Source organism: Corvus brachyrhynchos, unplaced genomic scaffold (genome assembly GCF_000691975.1).
Source record: "Corvus brachyrhynchos isolate BGI_N302 unplaced genomic scaffold, ASM69197v1 scaffold281, whole genome shotgun sequence".
Classification (NCBI taxonomy): domain Eukaryota; kingdom Metazoa; phylum Chordata; class Aves; order Passeriformes; family Corvidae; genus Corvus; species Corvus brachyrhynchos.
The window spans coordinates 1,858,372-1,873,321 of NW_008236509.1; the positions used below are offsets into that span (position 1 = coordinate 1,858,372).

Sequence of the window (14,950 nt, forward strand, 5' to 3'; positions counted from 1 at the left end):
TGAAGCTGAAATCTCACAGCATGGCAACTTTTCAAACTTGCAACACCAAGACAAACGCTTGTGCAACGCAATGCTCTGGCAAGAAGGAAAGTTTAAAGTGTTGCCTGTTATTGCGGTGTCCTCTAGTGCCTCCACACAGTACTTATCCATGGCTTTTAAATTTTCCCAATAAACTCCAGCTTCCAGTGTTGTTTCTCCCCCTAGTTCAAAGTGGCTTTGGCCTTAAACCAGGCAGCTGATTGTCACACACACAAGGACAACTGCTTGGGCAATGCCTCTTCAGACCCAAACGCAGCTGTCCCCATGGAATCTTTGTGATGATCTCAGAACATTTACTTATCTCCTCACTGCCTTCAGGTCCTACAGGCAAACTGACCCCTGGGTTTAAGGAGTAGTAAACCGGCAGTTTGGAAGAGCTAGTGACAAGGCTGCCCATGGTACTAATGATATACACAGAGGACTCAAAGTCTGAAGCTGCACAAGGTCCTGAAAAGCCTTTCTTACAGGAACCGGCCTCACTTAGGCATCAACCCACTTTTCAGACTGGTGAAGTCACAGATATGTGACAAAATTTCTTCAAGGGGATGTGGGTTTCTAATGTTTCAACCATTCTTGGCCTTTTTGACCTGATAGAGCTCTTCTCAGAACCTCGCATAAGACAGAGTAAGAGGGAAGGATATAAACCCAGACTTTCAGTTCCTGTCATGTATTTATTATCTGTTCTTACTTAAAGTCACATGATGAGAAAAACATGACAATTTTTAGCAAGTCAGTGCTACAGGTCTTCTAAAGGCGTTGGGTTACCTAAAATCACCAGTAAACGTGACGAGAAAAGAACTATCCGTTTCGAAAAACAATGCTGCAAGACAGATCTGAAGGGGACTTGGGTTTCCTTGGGCATAGAATCTACTTATTTTATGCTGCCTGAAAGAGGACGAGAGCAGTTATTTGTTGAAGAGCTCACACTATCTTGGAAAAATCTTAATACAGCATCAATGGTCCATTTAATAATTAAAAAACCCAAACAAACAAACAAACAAAAAACCAAAAAACCCCCAAAAACTTAATAGAGTACACTTCCCTGGGCATTACAGCCCCTGTCATGGCTGACAAGCTGGAGGCTGAATAGAGGTTTTCTTGACATTAAACTTGAATGTCCAACATTTTAAAGCAATTTTTTACCCAAAAATCTTGTTATCTAATTAAGGAGATTAGCAAATACATCAAGCTTGATCTCACAGCATTGCATATCCCATAGTATCACCACTATGGTGCCTTAAGTTCCACATTTCATCCATTTCAAAACAGAGGCTCTAAGACTCCTATTTCAGTCTTACTCATGGAAAAAGGAAATACCTCTCTTAAAGCATTCCACCATACTTTATCAGCTAATGATTGTGGTTTTAATTTTAAAACCTATAGAAAAACTGTGTCACTAAACTTCCCAGTGCCCTAGTGCAGCACCTGCATTTAGAGTAGTATCCATTTCTCCTTTTAAAAGTATTAAAAGTGACAACATACCTTACTTCTGCCTTGTCATTTGTGCTGGATTTCATGCAAAGGTCTCTTGATTCCTGTTAGTCATTCTTCCTGATTAAAAGGTAAATGTCTGAATTTTCTGCATCTTATCAGCCAGAATGTTGACAGCACACATTCCAGACAGTCACATGCTCACTGGGAGCCTGTCACCTGCATACTGAACTTTACATCCTGCTTGAGCTTTGGCCTGGAACCTTCAGAAGCCAACTGAATGCAAATCAAGTGCCCCAGATTTGCTTAGAATGCTTTTGCATTTCATGGGGAAAGCAGGTTAGCTTCTCTGGGCAGTGTGAAAATAAGGAAAATATGCTGCAATCTCAGGATTACCACTGTATGTTTTCCTTATTTTCAGTTAATCCATGTCTGCGTGTAGCTCTTCACTGAGTACCAGTTTCTGGTTCAGTGGAGAACTGAAAAACAAAGAAGCAAAAGCCCCCCACTGCCACTGCAGAACCAACACCCTCAAGTGTTACCCCACAGAGACTGATCCAGCTGCTTCTCTCTTGCCCCATCAAATTGTTTATTTTCTCCAGTGCTGTCCCCAAAAATAAAGGACACACATGTTATGGCAATACAAATGCAATGTAGGGCACTAAGATATTTCAAGTTAGCAACGTTTATGTACTCCATAAGCTGTATGATAACCCATCAGGATTTCTCTGCCAATTCCACACTCCCATAGAGCACTGCTGACTACTGCCAGCCTTGATTGCACTAAAATCTCCATTTGCAGAACACCGAAGGTGGCAGCCCAAGAACTCGTGCTGATACACAACCCACAAAAACCACTCAGCTAAGTGAGCCATTACTTTTAGTCAGCAGGTCAAATACTTCAAACAAGCCTTGAAATCTCTTTTAAACAGTAAACAAACATGCTGCAAGGGCTTTGAAACTGAAAGCAACAATACTTTAAATGATCAGCTACAGTTCTCATGTCCCTCCACTCCAGACTATGAAGAGGCAAGAAAACATCCAGAAATCCCCTTGCAACTGTGGAGGGAAAGGCACTGTCTGGTGTTTTCCCTTTTCTACCAACACGGATTTGAGCAAGCACAGAGTTTGTTTGCTTTTCCACCTCTTCCTTGCACCCAGCTGAGGCTCTATGAACACTATAAAATTGTATTTCCTAGCACTGTTTTAGCAATTTTACTTTTTCTTTGTGATAAAATACAGGTGTTGGTGCAGCACAAGTGCAAACGGTCAATCGTGTTCTTCTATTCCCTCTGAATCTCTTGGGAAATCAAAAGGCAAAGGAGCAGGGATCAGAGCACTTCTCCAGGGCCTGGAGCATGGCACCTGTCTGCCTTTTTATCAATAACTTATAGATTGTTCTGGCTCCCAATCCCATCAGCCTCTGAAAACACAAAAAGAACTTACACTTGCTCTTTTAGGCCAAGGAATGAAGTGACCAGGTTTGCATCCTCCCAGCCTCATCAGGGGAGCCCAGTGAGGATGGACATGCCACAAAAATTTACTCATTCCCAAGAATTAGTATCAATTTTTCCTACATCTATTCCTCTGTGTTTTTTTCCCCAATCCTAGTGTCTGGGCTGCTTTGGAAACAAAGGGATTAGGACCAGATTTTACAAGGGAAATATTTTTCAGCATGCCAATTCACACATGTCATTCTCGTGGTGAAGCAAAGTGTGAGAGCTTCAGACTGAAAAAAGAGAGAGAAAATATGAGAATACTTGTGTATAAAGAAACTCAGGCCATTTGTGCAGAAGACAATGGAGGAAGAAATCCCTTTTACATGGCCAAAATGGCTTCAGGAATCTAGATGAAGTATTTCCAGCAAGAAAATTTGTCGTAGAGTCTTAATCGTGACTAACTGATAATGCCTACGTGACAAAGAAGCAACTCTTGGAACAAAATGAAAAAAATACACTGCATTCTGTAGATCAGCACATTTGCTTTGCCTGTGATAATTTAAAAAAAAATAAACAATATCCTGGGAAACAGACAAAAAATAACATTTTACAGATGCACAAACAAATAATCCTTTCCCAGCATAAGACGCACTCAGTCCTAATGGCTTAATTATTTGATTAAAATCTGTATTTTGGAATTAAATGGACTTAGATGGCCATTAGTTCCATGTGGTGGTTAACCCTTACCCTTAATCCAAATTGGTAATTCTTCCAGCAGGTGCTGACATCTCTGGAGCCATTCCCATACCACATATCCCCAGCACTGCCATGTCCTTTCTGGTCACTGCTCAAGCAATAAGCAGCTCCCTTCCCTTGGCTGGCATAAAGAATGTATTGCTGGTTCTTAGATGGAGCTACTGTCTGTTAATTCATCCACAGACATTTGCACATTCTTGGCAGTTTCAAGCATTCCTCTCCATGTGCTGAAATACTTTGTCCAGCCCAAGTTCTACAAGAACTGTGACTTTTTTTTTTTTTGCATGAAACTTATTGAGAAGAGAACATAAGAAACCCGAGTACCCTGTTTTCACATAAAATCTAAAAAACATTTTCTACTTAACAGAGCAGCAATATCACTGTGAACACTTCCCCCAGTTATATGCAGGAGTACACTGATATGTAAAGAAAATAATTAAAGATATTTATTTACATCCTACCACACAACACATTACAATAAGTCAATAAATTTAGTTTCCAGTCTGAAAGGTTTCAAAGCACAGCTGAAACTGCCAAACCTGCGTTAAATCAGTGTATGAGACATCTGAAACAGGATATTTACCAAAGATTTGCACACACACCATTACAAGGTTACAGTTTGCCTCTCCTCACTACGATGCACATCGGATTTTTCTCTTCTAAATTTCATAATGGAAAAAATAGTAAAAAAACCCAAACCAAAATAAGCTGCAGATACACCTTTACAAGTCCTTATTTCTGATAAGGATTATGCAAAAATTTTTTTTTTCCTTAAGCATTTCATTATTAAGGAAACTTAAGCCCGTTGTTTTCTTTTTATGAAAAAGAGTAGGATGTCAACATGTTGTACAATATCTCTAAAATAAGTATATTTTTTTCCATTTTTGAGCAGCCACAAAAGCTGAAAAAATATTTACTTGCATGTTATTAGCATACTAATCCAAAAGAGAACGAAATAACTTTGTTGTGGATACAACATTGTTATGTTTGTCATAACTAATAAGATTTAGCAAATGTCAGTAGGTCCACCTATCCATCCAAATTCTGTGAAATGTGAATAGGAGTTACATACAGAAATACTTCTAAATTATGCCCTTCCTCTATTATTCAAATAATGCCTCCAAATCAGTACAGGGCCTTTAAAAACTAAATTTGGCTCCAGTTTCTTTACATAACCTCTACACCTTTTCTGTCAGCACCATTGTTTAAGGAAACAGTTCCCTCTTACCAATCTCTCTGTTAATTACTTTATGGAAAATATTTTCCAAAGTTTCCTGTAGCTCCACTTGGAAAATACATTTCTGCATTAATGTTTGTTAAATGAATACAGTGTATACCATTGAAATCGGTGAAAAGTAATGCAGCTGGAGATTCTAGTGACAGATCAGAAGGTGAGATGGAAAAGGGACTCCATGCACAGCATCAGACACAAAAGGAAAGATGAACTAATGGCATATTCAGCCACTCAGTGTAAAGGAAGGCACCGAAGCCAACAGCTGAACAAGACTTGTACAAATGGAACTGCATAAATTGTATTAATGCCTTTGGAGGATAACATGCAATTTCTGTATAAAATCATGGCTCCGACAGAGTATTCCACTGACACCCTCAAGGTGTGGATAGGCCACGTAGCTGAGGATTGCACCTGAGGGCAAACTTCCTATATGTCAGTAGAGTACCTCGAATCTTGAAAAGCTTACATAGAAGTACAGGCCCTGCTGTTATAGCAGGAATATCACCTATCTTCCATGAGTATTCTAAACCTGTAACACAGCCCTGTTTAAGCACTTCTGGCCATTGTAGTTTAAGGTGGCTCTGTTAAACATTATTGATCATTACAAGGGTGAAAGAAAATGCCATTTTTAGAAAGAGATCTAAATCAGCCCTACCCACTGTTGTAAACTTCTATTAGTTCTTCATGTAGAGGAGACTTCACTACCTCTCCTGAGAGCTGCCACAGTGAGCAGTCACAATCAGAGATGGTAGGGTTGATTCCCAGACAAAGCAACCATGAAACAGTGGAAAAATTAGGCCTGGTTTAGAAAAGTTCCATGCAAGCTCTGTACAAAGCAGCAGTTCCACTATCTCCAAGGCATTCTAGTATTCATAAAGGGCTGAACACATGAAGGGCACTTCTCTGCTGGTTCTGGTGTTCTGTGAATTGCTCTGAAACACTTGGGGAACTCTGAGAGGCCCAGATTTTCCAGTTCAGGGCTTCCTTGCATCATCAATTCATTGAAAAGGAGCTGGAGCACTGTGGAGGACCAGGGCATTCAACTTTCAACTCTGAGTCCCTCTCAGAAAACATAACCCATCTAATGTTTCAATCTGGCAGAAATAAACACGAATGCTTACGGAGTGACGGCTTTTCTGCGCTGTCCCAGGCAGGCTCTACTGCTCCCTTTTCAATCTAACGTGTTAAAATCACTTGGCAGTGGGGAGATCCAGCTATAAATAGCTCCATCAGGACTCCCAGCAGCTGAGCTCCACAGTCAGATCTACCAGCAGATAAATACACTGGCTTTAACTGGCATTGCTCAGAATACATTCCCTTCCCACTCAGCTGTTGCTGAAAAATGCTATTGATACTTTTATAAAAGCGTGTTTTCAAGTACATGGAAGTGCCCCAAACTCAGTCATTTTCTGCCTCTCATCTGGACGGATAACCCTGTGAAATTAATCTTAGACAAAAGTGAAATAGAGAGACCAGTGATTATGTTTCAGCAGAGCACTTTAACACATGCTTAAAATAAAACTTTGAAGTGACTTCAAAACTCCACAAGCTCCATCCGGTCAGAATTCTGAACTGGGCTTTACTGTTTTAATTCAAGACTTTGTGAAGATACTGGGGAAAAATATTCCTTGATTTTAACCCACAGTGGAAACAATTTCTTTTGAACATTAATAATGAGCAAACAGCAAGCAAGACTGTAAGGAATTTATCCTGTTTTGGCTAAAAAGTCTCTGGTTTTACCACTAAAGCATAGATCTTGAAAAGAAACAAAGCACAGCACATATCATAAGGCAAATCACATTCTATTAAAAATTGCCTCTATCACATGTTCCTCTACTATTTCTTCTGCTCTTCTCTCCATTTCCTCAAATTGGGAATATTTAGGAATATTTTCAAAGTCAAACTTCCAAAAAACCTTCTACTAATGAGTTTTCACGAATCAGCATTTTAAGGCTCAGTATATAAAGCTACATGATGGAGTGGTTTGCTTTAAATATAGGTGTTCCACTAGGAGGAAGATCATGTTTTGCAGTCCTGAAAATGAGGTTTTCACTCATGCTTAAGAACAACTGTAAGAACACCAGTGTTCCTCTTTACCCAGAAAAGGATTCCACAAAAGTGGACAGAATAAAACCCAGAATGAACAGTGTGGACGTTCATTTAGAGTTATGAAGCTGCAGTAAAATGCATTCTCTTGTTGCTCACAGAGCCCAGCACAGTCAATTGTCACTGCAGCAGTTAATTTTTAATGCTGAAATTACTATCTGCTTTGTGATAGGTCACGTGCTCACTGGCAATACTGAAATATTTAACAAGAAACGTTGATACTATCTACCAATTTGTTTTGTATGAACTTGCCCTGATAATCCCTAGGTCTTTGTGTTCTGTTTTTAAGGCCAAAGAATTTATGATCATAAAGCCATGTAAAACACTTCAGACATTCTCTTCAAGGCAAAAGTTTTGACTACAATCCTTAAGTAGTTAAAAGTCTATAATTAATCATGTTTTCTTCCGTTTTAGGTTTGTCAAAAGATTTGTGCAACTACAGCAACAGTAAAATTCTCATTCTTTGAGACATAGAATCTTTCTAAATTCAGTGCTAACGTTGTCAAACCTATTTCATCTGTCTCAAAGAAGGGACAGCACAGTTACTGCATCCTGCTGTAAACTCAGGAACATGAATTGTTCACACATCCCAGACGACAGAAACAAAAAAAAAAGCCTTTTCCAAAAGAACACCTTTAGTTCAACAGACGCTGTGCCTCGATCTTAGAGGAAACACCAAATCACCAATGGCTCCATAAGAAAAAGGAATAACGCAGCTGTTCTCAAAAGAGTTAATAAGGAAGGTAGTATCAGGTATGAAACATGATGCCTAAAGCTTTCCTATTCTAGACATATCTAAATTTTCCCACATCTTTGGCATTCACACCTAGAGCAGACGGGACAAAGAATATAAATAAATAAATAAATTAATTAATTAATTAAATTGTTCAGACCACCAAACATCACTTGGTGACACTTTATGCCTGATGAAGTCCGCAGTTTGGTGCTACAGACCTGAAGGAAGCTGAGACCATCTGCAGTGTCTATAATCACCACAGAAACTTCCTGACTGATCAGAAATAAACCCGTGTGCCTCAAAGCTGACCAAGGGCTAAACTCCACAGACTTTATTTACTCATTTGAACACTAGGTGTAGTTCAGCACATTAAGAGGCAATTCCCAAAGCTGTAAAGCTGCTTGAGCTATAAGGCCAAGGAGCAATTTTGTGCAGAAAGTATTTTCCTCACGCAGGTCCACCTGAGCTCTGGTTTGCAGATGTGACAATGTCCAACACAAACAGCACGCAGAAGGGTCAGCCACTTTCTGTCCCTCTAAGCTGCTACCCAAATCCTGCTGTGTGGCAAACACAGAGCAGGGACACCCACACTGGGCCTCAGAGAGCTTTCAGGGCTGCATTAGGTTATGAAGATTGCTAAGGCAGAAGGAGCACAAGAGACAATAACTGGGACTTTTATCCCATAACTTGCTTAAACCCAAATGCTGGCAGTCAAATGCTGCTGTTTGATACTATCCAGCAGGAAAAATGAGCCTCAAGTCTTCCTTCTGACCTCCCTTTCTGTAAGCAAAGCAATATGGGGCAGTGGCAAAACAGCTATTCAAATTATTTCCATTAGGCACATTGTTTGTATTCTTGATTAACAATGGCAGCTGAAATGATTTTTAAATACCATTTTCAATATTTAAGTGAAGAAGAATCATAAAATAAGACACTTTTCTTGAAAGAAACGTGCTTATCTGCTTTTAAAATGAACATGAGATGGCTTTTTATATCTCTAGTTTCTAATGTGTGCTTAATCAGGATAAGCTGGGAATATTTTTGATGCCCATTCGAGTAAAATGTTAGAAAGAAATTAATTGCTGTAGTCTCTGAAGCTGTTCAGTTACATGCTAGAGCAGCTCTCCAGCTTCAAAAGAAGGTGCATGGACCCCAAAAATAAACAGATCTGGAATTAATCACCCACAAAAGAAAATCCCTCTCCATTTATAGCTATTATTTAAACTATAATAGCTCTAAAAGATAAAAACTTAGAGGCATCAGTTCACCATTCACTACAAAGTTTGTTACAATTCAATTACTGCTACTGATATTAAGCATTGTTTAATGTAATGTTTCAGCTGAACACAGCCATTAAATGTCCTCCAAATCTCTGTACTCAGACAGTAGCCTACACTTTAGATAGAATGCTTAGAAGAGACACTTTGGAGCACATTCCACTGGAGAATGTGCCAGAGCTGGCATTTTTTGTGTAATGATGTTTTTACCCGAGGGATACCAGCTGCAGCAATTGGAGACCCACACTTCAGGGGTGCCTGTGTGAACCCATGGGTCAACAGGGGAACCCACAGCCACAGGAGGGGCTGTTCATGCTTGTAACCAACACCAGCTGGGAGGGAGGAAATGTGTGTGTCTTAACTGTGAATGTGTGTGGGATTTTAACTTTCTGGAATTAGTTTTAGAACTGCATTTAGAAATTTCTAAGTGTTCCTTAATGTTTCTTAAGCCTCAAAGTATTCTGGTTTATCTGTTGCATTGCTGATGTTGACCTTAGAGTCCCCTGATTTCTAGTTAATTATGATTTTAATGAACCAGCAAATGGCCTTGGTATTGGTGTATTTAAACCATGGGAATTGAGTGGGGTTTTCTAAATGATACGCCAGGCATTTCACAGAGTAATGATCACCAAACTGCACTTGAGGCTTCCAGTGAGCATGGATTCACTGAGATGCAGAGTTCTCATTCTCTAGAACTCACTACCTCAACTGTCCTGACATATGACACATATTAAGTGTCATGTTTCATGGCTCTGGGCTGGAATGAAGGAAATTTCAGTATGGGACACAGCTGTGAAATACATATTCCATTTCCTTCAAATGACCTGAATTTTATCAGATTTCTTCCACAGAAATTATATGCATGCTTGCAAATTATTTGCATCTTAAAAAAATATAAGACAGGTCTTCAAATACGTAAGATTGCTATTCATTTTCAAGTAACAGTCACAGCAACTATGCAGTATCCTCCCTCTATACAGAGCAGTGCAAAATATTTTCAAATCAGCCATCTCTATATACTGGACTAGAGATACTCTATACCACATCTTCCCTGTTTCCTTGGTTCTGAATCCAGACTGGCCAACTGCTTTGCCAAATGAATACTACTCTTGACACAGGTTCAATTTTACTGTGAACAACTCTGAAAATTCATGTCTTTTTTGCAGTAAACCCATCTTTTAGTTACCATAAAGATTAGAAAAATCATTAAAATTTCTGCTGAGGCAGGCATTAGGTAAGAGCTGGCCTAAGGATACCTAAATCCAAAACCTAATAGTGTAAATCCAAATTAAACATTGCCTACACCTCTAGCTTTCAAAACTGGTACCAAATTCTCGTTCCTTTCCCTCACGTGGGCCCAAACAGGATTTTCCAGCCCCAGACCTGCACTCTGTGAAGAATGCCAACGAGCCAGCAGCTGACAAGTTCAAACGAAAGCAGCCACCTTTCCAACAACATGAGGTTACAGTCAGCACACGGCAGCTACAGCAGATAATAAACACCAAACCAGAGGCTACAGGCATGCTTACATAAAAGCCCCATGCACTGACAAAGCCACAAGAAAAACCATTAGTCAAGGAAACTTTCTGAAGCTGGGGAAGGTTTTACTCATGAGGAGCCACCATTCCTACGCAGTGGCAGGTTTGCTGAAGGGGAGTGCTGTGTCAGGACCTGCTGCTTCTCTTCCTTTACATCCAGTGGGTCTCTTCTTTTGAGGCCTGCCTGAAGCTCTGCTCCTCACCTGGTAAGCCTCAGTCTTTTCCACTATGATCAGATGTTTATTCCCTGTCTGTCTCAGTAGGAATATCTCTCCTGCAAAATCAAAGCCTTTCCTGCATTTACTCCCACTGCCTGCTGTACAGGATACTTTGGAGACTTGTAATACTGATAGCAAAGGAAATCTAGCAAGGAAGAGGAAAGGAGAATCATCCAGTCTGGATCTGTCCCTTCAACAGACAATGCCACTGCATTTTAAACCAACAGTGTAAAAACTCGAAGTTTTGTAAACAGTTATAAATTTGTTATCTCCAGCAAAGAGCGAACCAAAGCAAACCAAACCAAAAAAAAAAAAACAAACAAACCCACAGAAAAGGCAATTTTTTTTATACTTCATTTTTACTATCTCTTCTCTCCCCAAGGACAAAATAAGGTCTTTTATCAACTTCTTACACTCCTATATCTGCATTGCTTCACACATAAATCAGCACATAAAGCAGCGATATCCTCAGCTTTCTATTATTACTCACCATCCCCTGCAGTTTTCTAAGTATGCAGATTTCAGTTATTATAAAAATAATTTAAGTATGAAAATACTTGACCCAAACCTGTTTGCAGACAAAATGGAAAAGCTGAAATAACAACTCACCAGGTTCTCCTCAAACCACTCCCTCAGACACACTGCTGTGGCCCCTGGGATTTGATTTCGCAACGCTTCTTTCTCCTGAGGATCCTCCAGCATCTCCAGGGCCATCCTCAGATCTTCCAGGAGGTGCAAAATTTGAAATGTGCCCAGGTACACGGATGGAGCAGGTGACACAATATCATACCCACCATTAGCATACTCTGCAGCTGACCTTGTGCCTAAAACAAACAAAATGAGGAGAGACAATAATGTTATATAATTATTTTGTAGGTGATAAATTAATAGGTACTACATACGACAACATTTGGACTTCAGACTGACAAAATTCAGTTTAAGATGAAAACCTTCATTTCAGGCTTAGAAATACTTGAATCAGTCTCTAGATAAATCAGGAAGACCGGAGAATTAAATGCAAGAGGTATGTACAAGCATATCAAAAAAGAATTTTGACCTAGAACACATTTGCAATGGCCGTTAAATTAGAAATCCCAAAACCTTATCCCAAATCACCTGTAATTTTCCACAGTTACCATGAGATGTCACTAACTTCTCAGCTACATCGTTGGAAGTCCCCACACAGCACGCTGCTAAGCAATGTAAGAATGACTGATGCTGCCCTTTGACAAGAAACTTGGATCAAAATAGATCATGTTACCAGATCTAGAAAAATATAAATGACCGTGAGCAGGTTTAGAACTCTCCCACACAGAACAACCACACAAAATTTAGCAGTATAAATGGCAAATGAAACTTTTCTAGCTCTAGAAATTACAAAAAGCTCTCTAAATTGCACTGCCTCTCTCTTTCCAGCCCTCCAGCATTTATATTATTTTCTCAACAACAACAAGAACAGTAGAAACCATATCTCACTTATGGAAGGATTATAAATAATACAAATTCTAGTATCTCCAAAACTTTTTGTCTTAGTAGCCTGTATGTTCCAAGGAGACGCACATTAAAATATGGTATCTTTTCTCAGTCCTGAATTTCAGACCTTGATTTCATTTAATATGCCTTTGTTTCTGTAAGAACCAGTCAGGTGGAAAACTTCTTATTTGCTCTACTTTTTAAAGTTTTTATTTGCAATTCATTACCTCATGTACCTAATAGATTGTATGCATGTCTTCATTCATGTTCTCTCTGGCATAAACAATCACAATTTCCCCTCCTATTTGACTTAACGGGAGATTTTTTTAGGTTTTTGATCATTCCCATTGTACTGGACCCACATAGCATATGGTATTCATTAGAAGACTATGTAATTGATGTCCACAAGGGGATTACAATAATCTCCACACTATTCTTCTTTTTACTCCTGTGTTTAACAGAGTTTACATGTTAGCTATGAAAGAACAAAAATCTTCACGGGGTCTTTGAAAATTATCTGCTAAGTTTATTTTTCCCCCGAGCAGACGCATCTAATGTGATGTACAAACATATAAGGAATTCTGATTTTCTTCTTCAATGCACACTACCTCACATTAATCAGTGTTAGTTTGCCTGCTGTGGTCATTTATTTACCATGATTCAGGCACTACAAACTACGTTTGAAGCCAGTGTTTCATTTTACGTGTAGCTGGATACACAGCTCATGAATACACCAACACTCTGGGTCCTAGGACACAGAAATGCCTTCTGCACCTAGATTAGCTTTTAAACAAACTGCTAATTGATCATTCAATGCTAATATTGTTCCCCATGTCACCCAGTTTTTTGAACAAGGATGATACTTTGTCTCTCACTTTTTTGCATACTTAACTTTACTCACAGCCTTTGGGAAAATTTAGATAATATTAACCAGGTTTTCTTCAAGCACTGTTTTAAGGACCCAAAGTACTCTGTCAGGTCTTTGCAAAAAATGGTGGGTCTCGAATTCTACCCTACGTGTGAGGGTTTTTCTTTGACTGTTTTAAGCAATGAAAAGCCCTCCCTAGAAATTTTGCAAGCTCCATAGTAGGATTTTTCTTTTTTTTTGATAAAGCAACACTCATTTTCCCTGCTGGAGCATTTCATATCACCTCGATCTCTTTTCAGACTCAGAATATTCCGTTTGATCCTGTTGACTTCCGCTGCTTATGAGTTTATTTTAATACCTCAAGTGCAAGATCTCATCTTAATTTCTGGCTAAGACTAGGCCCAAGATAGGGTTTCTTCAATATCCGGTGCTCCAAAGGCTGCCACACGAGACAACCTCAGCCCGTAAATCAACCTTGGCTTCCTGAATTACTTCCTTTCGAGGGGAGGATCAACTGACTGGTTTGCAGGACTTGTGTTCTCTAGTCACTAAATGATATTTTCTTATGTATTTCTATGCTCTCAGCTACTCAGGCCAGATTATTTCTGTTTATGTATCTCCTAATGCAGATTAATATTAAACTTTAGCAACTAAAAGGAGCAGATTTCCAAACTGTGTAAGGGCCATTTGGATCATATAACCAATTACATCTTTTCATTCAGCCAGAGTGGCTTATTACCTACACTCTGAGAGATGCACACACAAACTGATACATGACACTGACTTCTTAAGTAGCATTGATTCCTTGGTTATTGTGCCATTTCTCACTCTTTCTTTTGGAAAACTCCATGTCAATATTTTCTTTTTCTAGTGTGAAAAGTGCTTGCTAAGCAAAATCAGACACGATTCAAAGCTACTTCATAATCAGCTTTGGTGGCTACACCTTCAGTGACCTGGCAATTTAAAATATTTATGGAATGGGAAAAACTGAAAGGGGCATTCTGCTACAGATTTCTTCATGTTATTTGCATTAATACTTTTTATTTATAGACAAGTGGAAAAAAACCTCCAAACTAAATTCTACACAATCAAAACAAAACCACATTAACTTACAGGCCCACAACTAGTATTTCAGATGTGAAATAAAAGCCAAGCTAAATACAATTTAAAACAATTGTTCAGGAGTTCAGTTAATTGACCTAGGTAGATAGTTTATATAGTCAAATACACTCCTACACCATATGTATACACACTGTAACTTTCTCCAGGACAGTATTGGTAACATCTCTTTTTCACCAGTCCAAATGACTCACTGCGTATCACCTCTTGCTTCAATCCTTACATTATCATGGCTACAACATTCCTGGCAACATCTACCTTCTACAGAAAAGAATCTCAGCTTCTGCAGCGAAAATTCAGTGTCAGTGATATTCACAAATTTCAGCATGCCTTTTTTTGATTTGCCTCTACCAAAACACTAAGGAAAACAACACACACACACACTCTTTAATCTTGGCAAGTAGAAGAACTGTCACCCTTAAGAAACTCAATTCTATAAAGGATAAAAATTCTAAAGTGCTGGAGCACAGGCAGAGCCAGACAGGAATTACGTGATTTCCTGAGACTGGGCATACTCCATATGCATCCTTGAGTTATCCCAGGCTTTTCAACTGACAGTTCAGACTGGCAGAATTCTGAGCATCCTCACATTTTGCAAAATGCCAAATTACTTTAAAACTGGTTTGCTATGGATTGCTAACATAGTACCTTTGATTCTCCTAGCTGCAATGGAAAATGGAGATTTGAATGCAACAAATAATGCACTTTGTATTGGG

General features: G+C 39.1%; 1 protein-coding gene across 10 annotated transcripts in view; it reads right to left on the reverse strand.

The window, feature by feature from the left end:
* PPFIBP2 (PPFIA binding protein 2) overlaps positions 1-14,950 on the reverse strand; it is a 95,585-nt gene that overhangs the window by 48,505 nt on the left and 32,130 nt on the right. For all 10 annotated transcript variants that reach the window (XM_017726330.1, XM_017726328.1, XM_017726329.1 and 7 more), the window contains one exon: positions 11,384-11,598. In XM_017726330.1, the coding sequence (XP_017581819.1) occupies positions 11,384-11,598 (215 nt within the window). The remainder of the gene's footprint in view (positions 1-11,383; positions 11,599-14,950) is intronic.